Here is a 15716-nt window from a genome sequence, read left to right on the forward strand (position 1 = left end):
GACACAAAGATTGATATGATAAGAAGTTGGATATTCCGATCAAACAGGAACTGCAAACATGCTGAACTGATTCCCCCGTTAGAAGAGGACTTCACAGCTGTTCGAACCATTTTTCTACGAGATTGTTTGGCCGAGATAGAATTTACACCAGACAATGAACTATTCCAGTTACGTAACAACAGCAACTGAATGACGAACTACTGGAACTGAGCACCGTGATCTATGTGCTTGGTTGGGGCCTATAACTGTTCTGTAAAAAGAAACTTCATACGTTTCTGATTTTCCACAGTCGGTCAAAATATGCATGAAAATGTTCTTTTCTTAGTTCATTTGTTTGTCCTGATTATCTAATAACCATTTAATTGTGTTTTACAGTGAATCAGATAAAACCATGTCCACCGAAGTAACCACAACAAGCAGAGAAAACTGTACTTATCATTGTTATATCATGCCATTCCATTTACATATCCAAGCTCACCTGTTTCATCTAGTTTATGCTTTGATTTGCACCTGTACATAATGAGCACGTTTTTATTTACCCCTTGTAATTAATAAAACCCCCATAAATTCAGCCATTGTCACACTCCTTCCTTCGGTAATTGTTCTGAAGTCATCCACTGTAAAGAACATCCCTTCCAGAGTGAGACTGGATCCCAACCATCGGGGTTTGTGTGTGGCGTTCACACACCCACAGTGGGGGGTCACTGATCCGACACTCAGACGGATAGTAACTTCAGTATTTCAGGACACTGAGTCTAAATGAAGCAGGGTGGCTCCCAGGGGCCCCCGCTCAGGGCCCCCCGTACAGACCTACTTCTGGTTTAATTAGACCTCCTTTCTCTGCTCTGTTCCACTTTACATTTAATATAACTTTAGATCCAGCAAGTGATTCAAATCAAGAGAGTTTAATAAGTGATTATAATTTAATGTACTTTAATTCAAACTTTTAAACTGACTTTTAATAAAAAATAAATACATCAATTTAGAAATCACAAAATACATCAAATAAAACTGAATCACCATAATAAAAAATTAAGTAAACTGATTATTATCATCTAATAATAATTTTAAATGTGAATGTTCTCTTTAATACCAGTAAAGATTTATATTTCTGCTCTGTTCTGTAGGAAAACACTGAAGAATCTCAGCTGAAGCTGCTGCAATGGTAAAATGACTCAGGATCAATAATCTGTCAAAGGTAAAATAATTCAAAATAAAAGTAGGTTCCTCAGAACAAAGAAACCTTTCTAGTCCAGAACCTGAAGAGTTTGGTTCAGGAAAGACCCAAATCCAGAAAATCATTCTCATAGATTTGATAGACTCAGAAAATATTTATTGATTTTTCTGATGAAGAGACAGGAAGTACTCACAGAGACGAAGATGGCCATTCTGCTGCTGCTGAGGACGGATGCTGCAGGACAAAGACAGAGACAGAGAGACACTAAGAGAGAGACACTGAGAGAGAGAGAGAGAGAGACAAAGAGAGAGAGAGGCACTGAGAGAGAGACACTGAGAGAGAGAGACAGAGATAGAGAGAGGCACTGAGAGAGAGACACTGAGAGAGAGACACGGAGAGAGAGACAGAGAGAGAGACAGAGAGACACTGAGAGAGAGACATGGAGAGAGAGAGACAGAGACAGAGAGACGGTCTAAGACTGGGAATGTCACCAACTTTGTCCTCTTTCACCATGTTGTCACCAGGGGGCGGAGTCTATGATGTCCTCATTCCCTAAAGTATGCCTATCACGATCTTAAACAGACACACGGATAACAACTGTGACTGTTACACAATGACAACAAACAGAATACATAAATGGTTTGGTGTGCGAGCAGGATGACTGTATGTGTGTGTCCAACCTTTGCTGGAGCTTCATCAGTTGTGTTTTGTTTCTTTTGTGATTTTTTGTCGTTTAATATGAAGTGATGTGACACAGTGTACTGTGTTCGATTCCCTTGCGACCATGTGATCTCTTGTTGTTGTTACCATGACAACAGAGAACGACTGATGTCCAGGAAGTCATGATTTTAACCCAAATCACACCTGGTAACCGTGGCGATGGGGGTTCGGTGGTTATTATTGTGATGTCACACTTTGAGCATAAATGAGCTCAGTGTTTGTTTGTGTCTCATTTGAAAGTCAAACTGAAACCAGATCAGACCAGGACACAACAAAACCAGACCCTGGACCTGGTCCCGGTCCCGACAACCAGAACCTCAGCTGGATACATTAAATCTGGACTGAAAGCCCCCAGACCCAAACCACCAAACCAGGTCCCATTTAAATCTCTGATACAACCACAACCTGTTTCACTTTTGACCCACAACTTGAACACACCTCATGCAAATCTGCTGCTGTTTGACTGACAAATGTGTGTTTCCATATCTGAAGGATGAGGACGAAGGGAAGGTTTAGGATTTTGTCGTAGATCTCAGGTCCGCCTGCAGCTCTGAAGACAACACAACAGAAACCTTTAAACGACTGCAGTGTTTGCTCTTCATCCTCGTCAGGTGAATTCATGACGTCTCATTTTTAATTCTGTGACTTTTCTGTCTGTTATGTACTTTGGAAAAGCTGAACTGACTTCAGATCAGCTTCAGGCTGAGACTGTTCACGCCCCCAGACTGCTGATGTTTGCTCACTGTCAGTTATTCCAGGTGCTGACTCCATGTGGATTAGACTCTCATCTGTTGGTCCTGGTTTCACAATGAGTCCTGGGCTGGTCTTGGTCCTGGTCTTGGTTTTGGCAGCGCTGAGCTCAGGTAAGTTACAGACTCAACTCAGAACTCAAACTTTATCTAATTCAACTGGACACAAGGAGGAACCCACCAGGCTGCAGGTAACATTTCATTTACTGTTTAACAGTGTGAGACTGTCTCCCAGGGGCCCCCAGGGGCCCCCAAGGCCTCATGAACTCATGAGCTCTCAATGTCCACTGGAGCCACAGGGGTCCAAACTATCTCATATTTATTGGTAATGAGGATGAATAATTTCATTAAGGATAGTTACAGTTTGAATTTTGCACCAGTGAAAGAAAAGTAGTGGTGGTGATCCTGGTCAGTTTTAGGCCTGATCAGATCCGATCCGTTTGACCCGGTCCCATGCAAACACAACCTGGGAGAACAGGGGCGTGGCTAAATCACCAGACTTCACAACTGTTGATGGCTGGTTTTAAGGTTCAGGACCTTTAATCCTTCAGACCATCTGGACCTTCAGACTGTCTGGTCCTTTAGACCTTCAGACCTTCAGACTGATGTCATAGGCAGTAATAAAGGGTTCTGTCTGTACTGTGTAAATGTGTCAGTGCAATTTCATGACTGAGCTGTTAGTCCGACTCACATGGGTCCTCAGATTCAGACAACATGAACAGAAAATCCTGAATGAAAAAGTTTGAGGGTTTGGTTTTTTTGTTTGTTCTCCAGAATCCAGTCTGCCAGAAGCCCAAACCGGAAGGAAGTTCATTATTGTCTTCCCAGAGAACATGGCCTATTATTATCCATTCACTCCCAATAACAAGGTCTGGATCACAGCCATGTACGACGAAACGGTCATCAATATCAAACCGCACAACCTAACACCTAAAACAAAGACCATACACGCTGGAGAGTCCTTCATCTTCAAGACCAAGCTGGAGCTGGGGAAGTTTGAAATCAGTGAGAAAACTCTGGTGATTGACAGCAACAAAAAAATCACAGTCCAAGCAGTCAGCATGAAAAACAACAGCGTGCAGTCAGCTCTGATCATTCCAGCAGAGAAGTTGAGCTCAGAGTACCTCATCCCACCGGTGCCCACCATCCCTGGAACCAACGACCAGTCCACCAAAGATGTGATTGAAAGAAACCCGTTCCAGCTTCTCATCGTCAGCACTGGCCAGGAGACCACAGTGACAGTCAAAGATCTGGCCACTGAACAGGTGAAGCTCAATCTCTTCGCAGTCGCCAAGTTCTGGGTCCCGGTGAAGGAGCAGTCAGTGGCCGTGAATGCCAACAAGCCGGTGGCAGTTCTCCTCACTCACCCCTGTGCCATCGAACACAGCTGTACCTGCAGGCTGCTGTCCGCCCTGCTGCCACCGGCCAGACACACCAAGCTCCGGTTCTTCATTCCTCCTTTTCTGGCCAACGACAAAACCAAGCTCCTTCTGTCAGGACCTTCAGAAATAAAAACATATGACCCAAACTCGCCCCTGGTGGAGAGTACCGGCCCAGCCCTTCTGTACCGGCCTGGCCTTCTCCTCCCGCTCATCCCAGAGACAGACTTCGCCTCCTGCTATCTCGTCAACAAGATCTCTGACACGAAGAGCTTCGCTGTGATCACAGTCCACAAAGATTTCACTGAAGGGGTCCGGATCATAACGGATCCCCCAAAGAGTCCAGACTGGGAGCAGCTCAAAGGGACCGAATACGTTTCAACGGCAGTTGAGTTGGTGGAAGACAAGAATGTCATCTGGCACACATCCTCCAAAATGGCCGTCTACTTTGCAGGACGGAAGAACGATTCTCTGTTTGGGAACCCGGCCTCCATCATCAGTGCGTCCCCAGGTACGGCCCTTAGAGTCCACAGTCCCTTCAGTCTCTGACAGACACACATCAGTTCAGCAAAAGGCTCTGTGAAGCTCAGCTAAAAGCCACAAACTACGCAAAACAACGACAACAAAGAAACACAAAGCTGCTCCTCATCAGCTGGAGCTAACTGAGCTAATTTAGCTAAATGAGATAATTCACCTAATTGAGCTAATTCAACGAACTTAACATTTGTTTCTGAGGTGAGATGTTTGTGTTGACATGTTGTTGAGGACACACACAGTAAAACACACTGAAACAAACACATCACTGTAATGAAAAACCTAAATGGCTCCTCATCAGACCTGGTCTCAGTTTGTCCCTGTGTGTTCACAGACTTCCGGGGCTGCCCGCTGACTCCCGAGGTCTTAGAGCTCGGAGAAGTGGCCGGCGGGTGGAAGGAATCCGTGAAGTACTGCAAAGACAAGAACCTTGAGCTGATCAGCATGTCTGAGCCCAAGTTCAGGGACCACGTCCACAGAAAGATGGTCCAGAGCAAGAGCAAGAGGGTGAGGGAGGTCTGGATCGGCCTGCGCCGCAGCTCCCTGACCGCAAACTGGTACTGGCTGAACAACAAGTCAGTGAACAGCACCAACTGGGAGGCCGGGGAGCCCGGCGCCTCACACGACGGCCAGTGCGCCGTTATGAGTCTGGAAGAAAAGAAGAACTTTGAGTGGAGAGACGAGGACTGCTGCAAGGCCACACATCCTGTCTGCTACCAAGAGGCCGACCTCCTGCCCCTGTAGGGGGCAAACCAATTAGCTGCTGGGTCCAAGTCTGTTCCTCTGAGTCTGACGTGCACAGGTCAACGTGATGTCATCACCTGGCTCCAAATTTATAGAGTGTTTCCGTACACGATTTCCATGTAACAATGGTCATGTCGCTGGGAAACAGACTTGGAAGCATCATCTGAAATATTTTCTTTTTTGTTTCCCAAACGGTCGCGTTCAGATGAAGTGTCATGAACCCAGAGGAGCGAGGTCAGAGGTCAGAGGTCATGTGATGAGTGATCTGACGTTCGTTAACCTGCAGCCTCTAAAAAGTTCATCCTGATCTCACTTCCTGCTTTGGTTTAAAATAGCTACATTTTACAGACTTTATTTTGATCCTCCAGAACAGAAGCTATATTGAGACATAAATGTCTGTAGATATAAACTTTTAAATGTGTCGTAGCTTCAGAATAGACTCGGTTTGATCTGTGATGTCAGTGAAACATGATGACACCATTAAATTCATTTGTGTGAAACATTGATGTTGTTTATCTTCATTGTCTTCAGGAAGCTCACCAACAAAGAAAAAGATGAATTAATAATTCAATAAAAAAACCAATGAGAACAAACACAGCCTGATATAAAATATGTTTTTAACAGAACTTTACTGATCAAATGTTTTTTTCGCCACAGTCTTGATAATAAGCTTTTATAATCAGTATGGTTAATGAATGAAAAGATGATTTATCATAGAATAATATATCTACAAGTTAATATTATCATCTTACAATTTATTTATGTGCAGTGATTATCAGATATTGTGTTTATATTTGTAGAATATTATCATCATAATTCATATAATACTAATAGATTTTAATAAACGGTGGCTGTTACTTCCTCCAGCAGCTGACTCTGCCCCCCTGCATCAGCCACACCCCCATCCCAACCAGCAGGATGACCTTTGCCCCCACAGACAGAGTGAGGAGCAGCAGGAGTGATGGTGGTGCCCCGGAGGAGGGCGGGGGCCGGGGGGGCAGGACGTACAGGGTGGCCTGCTCCTTGCCAAGCGGGTTGGAGGCGCTGCAGGTGTAGTGTTGGCCGGGCTCCACGTCCCTCAGCTGGCTGACGGTGTGGTAGAGGGCAGGGGCCTCCTGGGCCAGCGGCCCCACCGGCGAACCCTCCAGCAGCTCGTCCGGGCTGAGCCACTGCACATCCGGCAGGGGGGAGCCCTGGACCCGGCACAGGGCTCGGTATCCAGACTGCTTGCTGCCCTCCACCGACAGAGCCAGGATCTTTGGAGGAGCTGCATCATGGATGAGGTCGCAGGTGAGTCAGTAAATATACAACACCCCCGATGACAGAAGAACTCAAATCTGTTCATTGAACTTAAGTCAGAAGAAAATAAAAAGATCAAACTTTATTCATCTTCAAAGAAATTCTGTGACAATGACAACACACGTCTTCAAAAACAACACATATAAACACAAAGTAAATAATAAATGAATGAATGTTTTCAGGAGAAGACGGACACAGAGGAAAGAAAAGGATGATATGAGTAGTAATCATGAAGGTCCCCTACCTTCCACTCTCAGCCTGGTTCCCATCTTGTCCTCGAAGCTGATGTGTTCCCGCCCCTGGACCTCCACCCTGCAGTAGTAGCGGCCACTGTCCTGCAGGGCGGCGCTGTGGATGCGCAGTGACAGGTCGTGCTCTCGTGGGTTTCCCTCCAGTCGGTAGCGCTGGTCCTGCTTGGGGCCCGGCTCGCAGGTGGGGGCCCTGGGCCGGCTCATGCAGCGGTACAGGACGGTGGCGTCCTGCCCGTGGCCCAGACGCCACAACACCTGCAGGGAGGAATGCTGGGAGTGCTGTGGGTGGCTGAAGGTGCAGGGCAGCACCACCGGGTAGCCCTCCATGGCTCGGACCTCTGGCTGCACGATCATGGACCAGCCATCGTCTCTGGAGCCGAGGCCTGGAGGGCAGACAGAGATCTGACATCACTGACCACCATCTGACATCACTGATCATCTGACATCACTGATCATCTGACATCACTGATCATCTGACATCACTGATCATCTGACATCACTGATCATCTGACATCACTGACCACCATCTGACATCACAGATCATCTGACATCACTGACCACCATCTGACATCACAGACCACCATCTGACATCACAGATCATCTGACATCACTGATCATCTGACATCACTGACCACCATCTGACATCACTGATCATCTGACATCACTGATCATCTGACATCACTGACCACCATCTGACATCACAGATCATCTGACATCACTGACCACCATCTGACATCACAGATCATCTGACATCACTGACCACCATCTGACATCACTGACCACCATCTGACATCACAGATCATCTGACATCACTGATCATCTGACATCACTGACCACCATCTGACATCACTTATCATCTGACATCACAGATCATCTGACATCCCTGACAATCATCTGACATCACTGATCATCTGACATCACTGACATCATCTGACATCACTGACATCATATGCCCATCACTGACAATCATCTGACAGAGCCGGACCACTGATGAAGGTCCACGGGGATCCTGGGATGAAGACCAGGGAACCTGCCTTTATGTAAACTTACCTCCAGGCAGCAGAACAAAGCAAATCAGAGAGCAGAGAAAACCGAAACGTCCATCATCATATGAGCACAACTCTAGTGGCAGTGTGTTGTGTGTCATTGATGTGGTGAGGTTCAGTACCTCCAGTCATTGTGTGTAATTTTCCTTCTTCTTCTTCTTTTTTATTATTAGCGTTGTCTGAAATGAAGCTGAAGAGCAGAAACTGTTTCTGTTTCCAGAGAACAAGATCATCAAAAGTTCTCATCAGTCCAGATGTCCTCATCCAGCCACTGGACAAACTGACCAAATCAGACTGGATCCAGGACCTACAATCTGTCTGTAAATCTGGACCTGGACTCTGGTCTGTGTCGTTCTGTCTTATGACCATCAGGGGGCGCCTTCTCATCGTGTCGGAGGTTGGTTGGTGGTTCAGGAAGAGGAAGTAGATCTTTAAATTGAAACCACCTTCATTTCCAGAACGTAACCAAAAACCAGGTCCTGGTTTAGGTGGTTCAGGTCAGAGCTCAGCCACATAAAACACTCTAATAAACAGTCATGAAACAGAATGAGCTCCTGATTTCTGTCACACAGTTTAATTATGAACTGAACGGACATTAAAGGTCCAAACAGGTATTTCATATAAAATCATAACTGTGCTGATTTGGGGATCATGAAAGCTTCAGTCTGAGTTCTGGACTCACATTCAGCTCACACTAAAAAGAATCTGAGAAAATGGATTCAAAGATGAAGCATCTGATCGTTGTTTGAATTCTGAAGGATCAAAGTTCAGATTAAAATATCAACCAATTGGGACTCAGTGTGTTTGTGTGTCGGTGTGTGTTTAACCACATTGTGGCTGTGGGGTGTGCTTGAAGTTGTCCAGCATCTGCCGCTGTATCACCATGGTAACAAACAAAGCTGAAGCAGAGGAAAAGTCCTGCTCGTCAACTTCCTGTTGTTTCCTCAGCTAACTCACCATGAAGAGGTAAAAACCAGTGAAAGGGGAATGAGCGAGGACGAGATGAAGAAGAGATGGACCAGGATCAGGACAGTCGGTGGGGGGCTAAGCTATCGACCCCTGAGAGCGTTTTAGCTGAACTGGACTGGGTTAGGGGTTGGTGAGTTCACTGTAGGCTTTTATTTTGATAGCTAATATACAAAACAACAAAATAAAAAACTCTTAGCCGCCACGATAAAACGTCTCCATGACAACTGAGCAGATTCTTCCTCTCTGTTTGAAATCTGCTCAGCTCATTGGCTGGGCTGGAAGACCCCTCCCCCTGCTGCCCCCCCAGGGTGAGAAGGTCAAAGGTCAGTCACATGTTAATATGAAAACCACTGAATGACGTAACTGTAAAATATCAACACAACCACAAAGACACCAAAACAAACACAAACACACTTAATAACCACAAGGACACAAAAATAATCACAAAGACACACAAACCACCTCTACTGTCTGAATCGATGCACAAACTAACCACAGCTGATCGATGACACTTTTATCTATCAGGTGAACCCAACAGCCTGAACCAACACAAACACACACACACTGAGCTGGAACAGTCTGTCCTGTGTGTGTGTGTTCAGTGTGTTGATGTGAAGAGAAGCGTACCGACTCTGTTAACACTAAACAATTGTGTGCGTTCACCGAGCTAGTGTGTTTCCATGGAAGGTTTCACACTTTGCTGCTGCAGTGTTTCCTGACACAGACCACACAGTCAACACACACAGCAAACAGACACACACACACTGCCTTCATCCAGCCAGGAAGGACAGCATTTCATTTCAAAATAAAGGCCCCAGTAGACACAGCTTGGTGTGAAGAGGGACAGATGAAGAAATAAAAATCTGCAGACACAGAACATCTGTATTCTTTTCTGCACCATCAGTTTATGCATAAAACACTTTAAATATAAAATGAATTGAAACTTATTACAGGTGCTGTCAGTGTCGGCAGAAGATCCTTCAGCTGGAATCTGTAATGCTCATTTTTTTATTCATTACAAGTACAAATCACACGAAGAGACCAAAAACCTTCATGAGAGCATGAAGATGCTTTTTGTTTCTTAAATCTGAAATTTCATCTTCACGTTCTTCCTCTGATCTGTTTCCGGGTCACGGGGGGTTCTGGAGCCAATCCTAGTCCATCACAGAGACAGACAGACCTACGGACAGTTTAGAGTCACTGATGAACCCAACCAGGACCTGCAGAGAGAACCACTGTGACACCGTGCTGATGAAAAGGTTAAAGGTGAAAAAGTAATTACATTGTTATAAGCTGATCATTTTTAATCAGTTTTCCATTCTCCTGTTATAATCTGATCCTCCACGGCGCCTGGTCGCAGCTCTTATTCTGAAAGGCCCCTCCGGAAGTGTGTTTGCTGCTCCGGTTGGGTTTGACTGTCTGAACGACAGCAGGCAACTGTTCATCCCGCAGCAGCCCGGTTCTCCTCCGGTTCTCCTCCGGCCCTTCCTCCGGTTCTCCTCCGGTTCTCCTCCGGTTCTCCTCCGGCCCTTCCTCCGGTTCTCCTCCGGTTCTCCTCCGGTTCTCCTCCGGTTCTCCTCCGGTTCTCCTCCGGCCCTTCCTCCGGTTCTCCTCCGGTTCTCCTCCGGCCCTTCCTCCGGTTCTCCTCCGGCCCTTCCTCCGGTTCTCCTCCGGTTCTCCTCCGGTTCTCCTCCGGCCCTTCCTCCGGTTCTCCTCCGGTTCTCCTCCGGTTCTCCTCCGGCCCTTCCTCCGGTTCTCCTCCGGTTCTCCTCCGGCCCTTCCTCCGGTTCTCCTCCGGCCCTTCCTCCGGTTCTCCTCCGGCCCTTCCTGCGGTTCTCCTCCCGCCCTTCCTCCGGTTCTCCTCCGGTTCTCCTCCGGTTCTCCTCCGGCCCTTCCTCCGGTTCTCCTCCCGCCCTTCCTCCGGTTCTCCTCCCGCCCTTCCTCCGGTTCTCCTCCGGTTCTCCTCCGGTTCTCCTCCGGTTCTCCTCCCGCCCTTCCTCCCGTTTTCCTCCGGTTCTCCTCCGGTTCTCCTCCAGTTCTCCTCCGGTTCTCCTCCCGCCCTTCCTCCGGTTCTCCTCCCGTTTTCCTCCGGTTCTCCTCCGGTTCTCCTCCGGCCCTTCCTCCGGTTCTCCTCCGCCCTTCCTCCGGTTCTCCTCCGGTTCTCCTCCGGTTCTCCTCCCGCCCTTCCTCCGGTTCTCCTCCGGTTCTCCTCCCTTCCTCCGACATGTCTCACACCGTCATCAGCACCACGACCACCACCCGGACCCGGACGGCCGGGGACGGGTTCTCCCTGAACAGCGGCTACAGCCGGACCATCCCCGGACTGCTGAAGATCGGACAGATGGTGAGTCAGTTTAATCTTCTGACTTTTTGCCCTGTTCCATCTTAAATCTGTATTTATTATCATCTTTGATCTAAATCACATTCATGTTCTGTTGGTTCGTCTGTGTTGAAGTCTATGGGAAAATGATGATAAACTGGCAGCCTGTTTGTGTTTTAACTTCTCCGTCTGTTGGAGGATGTTTGTGATTTTTGGATTCTTGGCCTGTTGTTTATTTGACTCACACACACAAACACACCGTTCCCCCGACGCTCACTACATAAACACACGTATTCATCCGCTGCTGAAGCTAGTCCCTGTGTCTGCCTGTCTCTGTCCCAGCTCGCCCTGCTCATCGTCTTCCTGTGTGTCCACTGTGTCCGGGGCTGGCCCAGCTGGGCCGTCTTCCAGTACTTCGAGGTGGTGTCGCTGTGGTTTCTGATCGCCCTCCTCATCTTCTTCCTCATGCACCTGTTCAGGCTGCAGGCGAAGATGCCGTGCATCAACTGGCCGCTGACGGTGAGCAGGAAAAATCTGTTTCTTCTAAACGCCTGCTGATCTGACTGCTCTGAAACATCTAAACAATCAGGACTGGAGCTGGAGACCTCTGATTGAGAGTTTAGGGACGGATCTCATCTGATCCTCTTCAAACTGTGTTGTTGAAGAGCAGGCTGGATCAGGCCTGCGTGTTTGTGAGTTTATGTTTCGTCATGAAGGAGCAGAACTCCTGATCAGATAAAGATAGAAACTTCAGCTCGGTTCCGTAGATGGAGCTAGATTTGTTTCAGTATTAATTCTGTGATCCATCAACACACTGAAACTAAAAATGAACAAAAATGCTCTTCAAACTGTTGAATTGTGGGAGTGTGCGTGACCCCCTGCTGATGAACGCTGTGTGTTTCAGGAGTTCTTCCATTACTCCGTCGGCACCGTCCTCATCCTCATCGCCTCCATCATGGCCGCCGTGAAGAGCCAAGGAGTTTCTGCACTGGTAGTTGCAACGGTACGTTTTCGTCACAGACCACCTGTGATCTGAAGAGCTGTAACCCTTCCTGACTCCACTGACTGTGACAGAGGTCAGAGAGCATTGAAGTCTATGGGAAAATGTCCCTCCTGCTCCCTGATTTATCAGCTCAGTAAACATTTCCTGAGTTTATAGAGTTTATGGTAAATGACTCTCCCATCCAGAGGACCTCAGCAGTGTGTGGTCTGTTTTGATCCTGAAGCAGGACCAGGATCAGTTTTCAGTCAGGAAGCTGCCCAGCTGTAGTGGACCGGCCTCAGCCCGGCCTTCCTGCCTCTGATTACACAGGAAGTGTCGGTCCCACAGAAACCCCACATCACAGTCTAAAATGGATCCTGTTGTGTTTGTTTTCAGGTTTTTGGGTTCATCACAACGTTCCTGATGGCCGTTAGTTTGTGGACGTCTTACAGCGTGACCTGCGGTCCTCATCAGACCGGTAAAGATGGACACAGTCTGCCTGTGTCGGTGACAGGAATGCTATGAATGCTCACATGCTCATGTCCAGGAAACACTGAACCAACTGTGTTTGATGAAAGTTGGACATGTGACTCAGATCCACATGACAGAAATGATTTCCCTGAACAGAGACAGACTGACTCTCCTTTTGTGTGTCTCCAAATCAAGGTGTGTGCACCGTTTATGAGGTTAAACTCTCCTAGTCCTGTGTCTGTGACCATCAGCAGCCCCCTGATGGTCACAGACACAGAGTGAAATGACCTTTGTGGGGGGGGGGGCAGTGCTACACCGCAGTGAGTCCAGGATTAGGAAAGGACAGCAGGCGGGGCTGGTAGTTTATGGTGGACTGAGGGTTCCTATCCTTTTCCTGCCCCCCCCCCAACAGGAACTGAGTCAGATGAGTATAGACAGGGCTCCAAGCACCCCCCCGACTGAATTCTGAATTCTCTCTGCCCCCCCCCCTCAGGTGCAGCAGTATAAAGCAGCGTCCCCTGCTGAAGGAACTCATTGGCTGCGTTGGCAGTTTTCTGTCCTGGTCAAATTTCTGCCTGGCAACCACTGATAATGAAATCTGATTGGATTATAACTCACAATGCATAGGTCTCAGAAGAGCTGATCCAGGACCAGCCGTCGACTGAACAAGCTTCACACATCCTCAGCTGCTCGTCATGGTAACGTCCAGAGGGGAGGGACGGTCGTCACATCATCACTCAATCAAATGTGTTTATTCCTTATTGACTCTCATGTTAAAGATACTTGGTGTCACATTTTAACTAACCAACTACATATCCCATCATTCCTGCTGCTTCAGCTCTGAAAACAGTCCAAAGGTTTTTCTTTCCAGAGCTTTTTGCCGTCAGCCAGTCGAAGGTGTTTATCCAGTGTTAGCTTCCTGTTGTGTGCCATAAAACAATCTTGCTGATTTCCCTTCAAACCCTCAGAGGTCGCTGCGTCGCTGCTCTGTTGTGTTTTCTTCGTTGTTTACACTTGCTAACTTGATTTGTTTGATTCCATCACTCCAATCTTTTGATTCTACTTTGAAGATTCCTCAAGTTGATTAAAAACAGATTCCGCTCTTTTTAAAATCACCTGTTAGCCTGCTATGCTAATCTTTGCTAGCACACTCAAATATTTGCATGAACGTCAGCGCTAAGGGAAAGATGTGAACTGAGACGGCCTCGGTGTCATCACCTGGTGTGCTAACAAACATTATCATGCTTGTATGCTTTGTTTGCATGTCAAACGTTACTCAGGGGCTAACACTGAAAAACATTCATTCATTCCTTCATCCTCAACCGCTTATCCGTTTCCGGGTCACAGGTCTAAAAAACATCTGCATGCTAAAACTGGATGTGAATTGACACAATGAAAAAGAAAACATTAGCATGCTAGTGGCACAAACACACAAAAACCACGAAAAAGGGAAGCTAAGCTTGGTGATGATCTGGACTCTGATCTACCTATGGTTTCATCCGCCACAGAAAAGTTTTAGTGACATTGGCCCAAAAGGCCTGAGCTCAGCTCATTTCAGAACTTTATATCTGTGATTTTTGTTTCTTAAGCCAACAAACCACTGAAACACTGCGGACGATAACAAAAGTCCAGTTCTCTCCTTCAGTCTGTTTCAAATGAAAGGACATGCCATCGATTTGAGGCACTAACTTCCCCTGAAGGGAACTAAACTTCTTCTCTGTGAGCTTGACAGGAACGCCCATTTTAGAAAATAGCCTCTTTATTTGAGTTTCAGAGGATGCTGCCTTTATCTCACCTTCTCCACAACAGGCCGACCTTGGTGCTTTAAAAACACCTGAAGTCAGCGAGCACAGAGAAACGGCAGCGTCTCAGTCAGAGTTTCTACGGTACATCCAACAGTTACTGATGTGGAAATTACAGATATTACTCATGAAAACATGGAGAGGGTTCATGGAAATATAATTATTTATGCTGTCCAATTCAAAAAAGTAAATATAAACATATCTCCATAAACAGAGATTATTGTAACGGCAACATTGAAATAAAATGCTGTTATAAAACATAAACTCATTAAAACATGTTAACAAATGAACAAACATATGAATTGATTTATGAATCTGACTCAGATTATTAATCTGTGCTTTCATTTTGTGAGATTAGAGGTTAAATAACAAATTACATACCTGTTAAATTGATCAAACCAACTTCTATGTGTGTTTCCACATCATGTGACTCCAGATCTGTAGTTTTCTGACCAATTAGTGAATCTGGACCATTAAACTGAAGTCCACTGAGTAAAACATTAGTTTTGTGAAGTGGATTAAATTTGCTTTCTGTTTTTAGTTCTAAAAATACATTTGATCAAACAAACTAGATTATCGCAGATGCAAAGTTTGAAACTAACAAACACGTACGTCATGAATGTCGTCAGAAACTTCACGGACTAATTGTTGAAGCACAAACTTTTATAAAACTGATCAAATGCAAAAACTAAAACCAATTGACCGGATCAGAATTGAAAGCAGTGAAGCTAATCAGATGAAATAAGATTGTTAACTTTCATTAGCTAACAATAGACTTTGTTGAGCTTTTCTGCTAATTCTTTTCTAGTGTGTTACGTTTAATTCTTGTCATTTGAATTCTGTGTCAGCATCAGTTAATTCCCAGTTAATTTTGCCCCCTTATTGGCAATATCAGATTCATTTTTTGTTGAAGAAGCTGATTATTTTTAATGAGGAGGAACTATTAAACTAGCATGCACACATATCACACCAATATTTCAGTTTATTTTCGACCATTTGGGTTGGAGGAATTATTTCTGAGAAATGTTTGTAGAATTAATCGTCACTTCTCTGGTGCTGAAGCAGAAGTTCTTTTTTGTGGTTTAGTGTGAAACTTTCCTGCCGTTTCCTGTTTTCTTGACGATGTGAAGCTGAATTCTGCCTAACTGCATCAGATGCCAAAAATGTCACTGCTGCTTCAGACTTTGCACTGAATGTGACGTTACGTTTTGTCTGAAGCAGAAAGAACCATGAATGTCTAGTGACACTTTGACGTTGGAGGAGTTGGACGATA

General features: G+C 46.1%; 3 protein-coding genes across 4 annotated transcripts; 2 read left to right on the forward strand and 1 right to left on the reverse strand.

The window, feature by feature from the left end:
* Positions 1 to 2376: 2376 nt before the first annotated feature.
* Positions 2377 to 5798, forward strand: LOC115045379 (IgGFc-binding protein-like). 2 transcript variants are annotated; one of them, XM_029505028.1, is made up of 4 exons: positions 2377 to 2508; positions 2656 to 2760; positions 3421 to 4536; positions 4894 to 5798. In XM_029505028.1, exons 2-4 carry the CDS (start codon positions 2667 to 2669, stop codon positions 5301 to 5303), a joined length of 1620 nt encoding a protein of 539 aa, XP_029360888.1. In that variant the 5' UTR covers positions 2377 to 2508; positions 2656 to 2666; the 3' UTR covers positions 5304 to 5798. The 2 variants fall into 2 exon arrangements, with proteins under 2 accessions (XP_029360888.1, XP_029360886.1); XM_029505026.1 differs by having other exon boundaries at positions 2397 to 2508; positions 2647 to 2760.
* A 212-nt stretch (positions 5799 to 6010) lies between these two features.
* LOC115044709 (uncharacterized) lies at positions 6011 to 11094 on the reverse strand. Its single transcript, XM_029503875.1, has 3 exons — positions 10464 to 11094; positions 6847 to 7236; positions 6011 to 6570 (listed from the first exon to the last, which is right to left on the reverse strand). The coding sequence occupies exons 1-3, from the start codon at positions 11092 to 11094 to the stop codon at positions 6158 to 6160; spliced, it is 1434 nt and encodes a 477-aa protein (XP_029359735.1). The 3' UTR covers positions 6011 to 6157.
* On the forward strand, positions 10973 to 15410 carry cmtm7 (CKLF-like MARVEL transmembrane domain containing 7). The gene is made up of 5 exons (XM_029504350.1): positions 10973 to 11212; positions 11531 to 11707; positions 12093 to 12191; positions 12567 to 12648; positions 13135 to 15410. Exons 1-5 carry the CDS (start codon positions 11093 to 11095, stop codon positions 13146 to 13148), a joined length of 492 nt encoding a protein of 163 aa, XP_029360210.1. The 5' UTR covers positions 10973 to 11092; the 3' UTR covers positions 13149 to 15410.
* Positions 15411 to 15716: the final 306 nt, after the last annotated feature.

The sequence above is a fragment of the Echeneis naucrates genome, chromosome 6 (genome assembly GCF_900963305.1).
Source record: "Echeneis naucrates chromosome 6, fEcheNa1.1, whole genome shotgun sequence".
Classification (NCBI taxonomy): domain Eukaryota; kingdom Metazoa; phylum Chordata; class Actinopteri; order Carangiformes; family Echeneidae; genus Echeneis; species Echeneis naucrates.